This window comes from Sphaeroforma arctica (assembly GCF_001186125.1).
Source record: "Sphaeroforma arctica JP610 unplaced genomic scaffold supercont1.8586, whole genome shotgun sequence".
Lineage (NCBI taxonomy): Eukaryota > Ichthyosporea > Ichthyophonida > Sphaeroforma > Sphaeroforma arctica.
The window spans coordinates 1-1,210 of NW_014031972.1; the positions used below are offsets into that span (position 1 = coordinate 1).

At 45.0% G+C, this 1,210-nt stretch overlaps 1 protein-coding gene across 1 annotated transcript; it reads right to left on the reverse strand.

The window, feature by feature from the left end:
* Positions 1-211: 211 nt before the first annotated feature.
* Positions 212-547, reverse strand: SARC_16651 (hypothetical protein; the record flags this gene model as incomplete). Its single annotated transcript, XM_014289246.1, has 1 exon — positions 212-547. A coding segment is annotated over one exon (336 nt), but the record flags the coding sequence as incomplete, so codon positions are not given.
* Positions 548-1,210: the final 663 nt, after the last annotated feature.

The following is a 1,210-nucleotide window of genomic DNA, read 5'->3' on the forward strand; positions in this document are numbered from 1 at the left end:
ATATAATATATATACACATACACACACACACACACACACATATATATATATATATATAGTATGCCCATGTCAGGTTACACGCACGTGTGGTAGAACACACTAGTTACGTTATACACAAGTGTGGTGAAACATACTGTACATTTAGAGTGTGATGTCGTGCTAGAACTACAAATAAGCCTCTAGGAAGGTACTAAATTTGCACATCAAATACTTACAACTCACATACAGACACGCACAAAACGGCAGCAGGTAGACCCACCTCTACTATATGCGCCTCAGTCTCCACCAGAGCTCGCGAGAAAGCTCCGTTCTTCTTTGCCGTGCACCCGATGTCACTTCTGTACGATGTCATGTGGTTGCACGGCATCCAGCTCATGTCATGAGACCCAAAAAAGTAAACCGGGACACACGCATTTGTCCTGGTTTTGCGTTCCATATTGTCCGCTAAATTGTCCCGGTCCAGGATTTTGGCAGGCCACCAGCGGAAATTGCCTAATTTGGCAAAGACCACATCGTCTACCAACGGAATCTTGCCCTCATCGCACTCCTGGGATGTGTTGTGGGCCAAAAGGTGAGGAGAATGCTTAAGCGAAGGAGTTGGCATTAGACTGACTGTGAGATGTCAATCTGATCTGAATCAGAGCAAAGGAGAGATACTTGAGCGAGAGGCGTATGCTTGTAGATATAAGATGGTGTGATGACAAAAGGAGTTGTACTTGAATATTAACAGGTGGTCATGTCACTGACGGGTCTGTGGTAACATGCCACACGACCCGTTACACATGGGAAAGTTAGACCAGAGCTAGACACAGACACACCCATATAGATATACGTACAATTATCTATATCTCCATAATTTATACGCTAAACATACCGGACACTTCCAGAGGATGTCGTCGTTGAGGCCTGGCAATGGATACGTGCCGCTGATGCAAGTGGCATGCACAGATGCAGCACATGTGTCACAGCAGATGAGCTCACCTCCCTCTGCACAGATCTTACACCAGTCAATGTTCTTCTTCGACAACTTGGGTCCCGCTACGTGTGTGCGTGTGTATTATATGTATGTGAGCGAGTGTTCATGCATGTACGAGTGTGTGTAGAACCATGTGAGGATTAGATATTTGTGGGTGTGTGTGTACAAATTTGAGAATGTGTGTTCATGAATGGGTGAGCATATTTCTGTAAGAGAGAATACACACACACACAC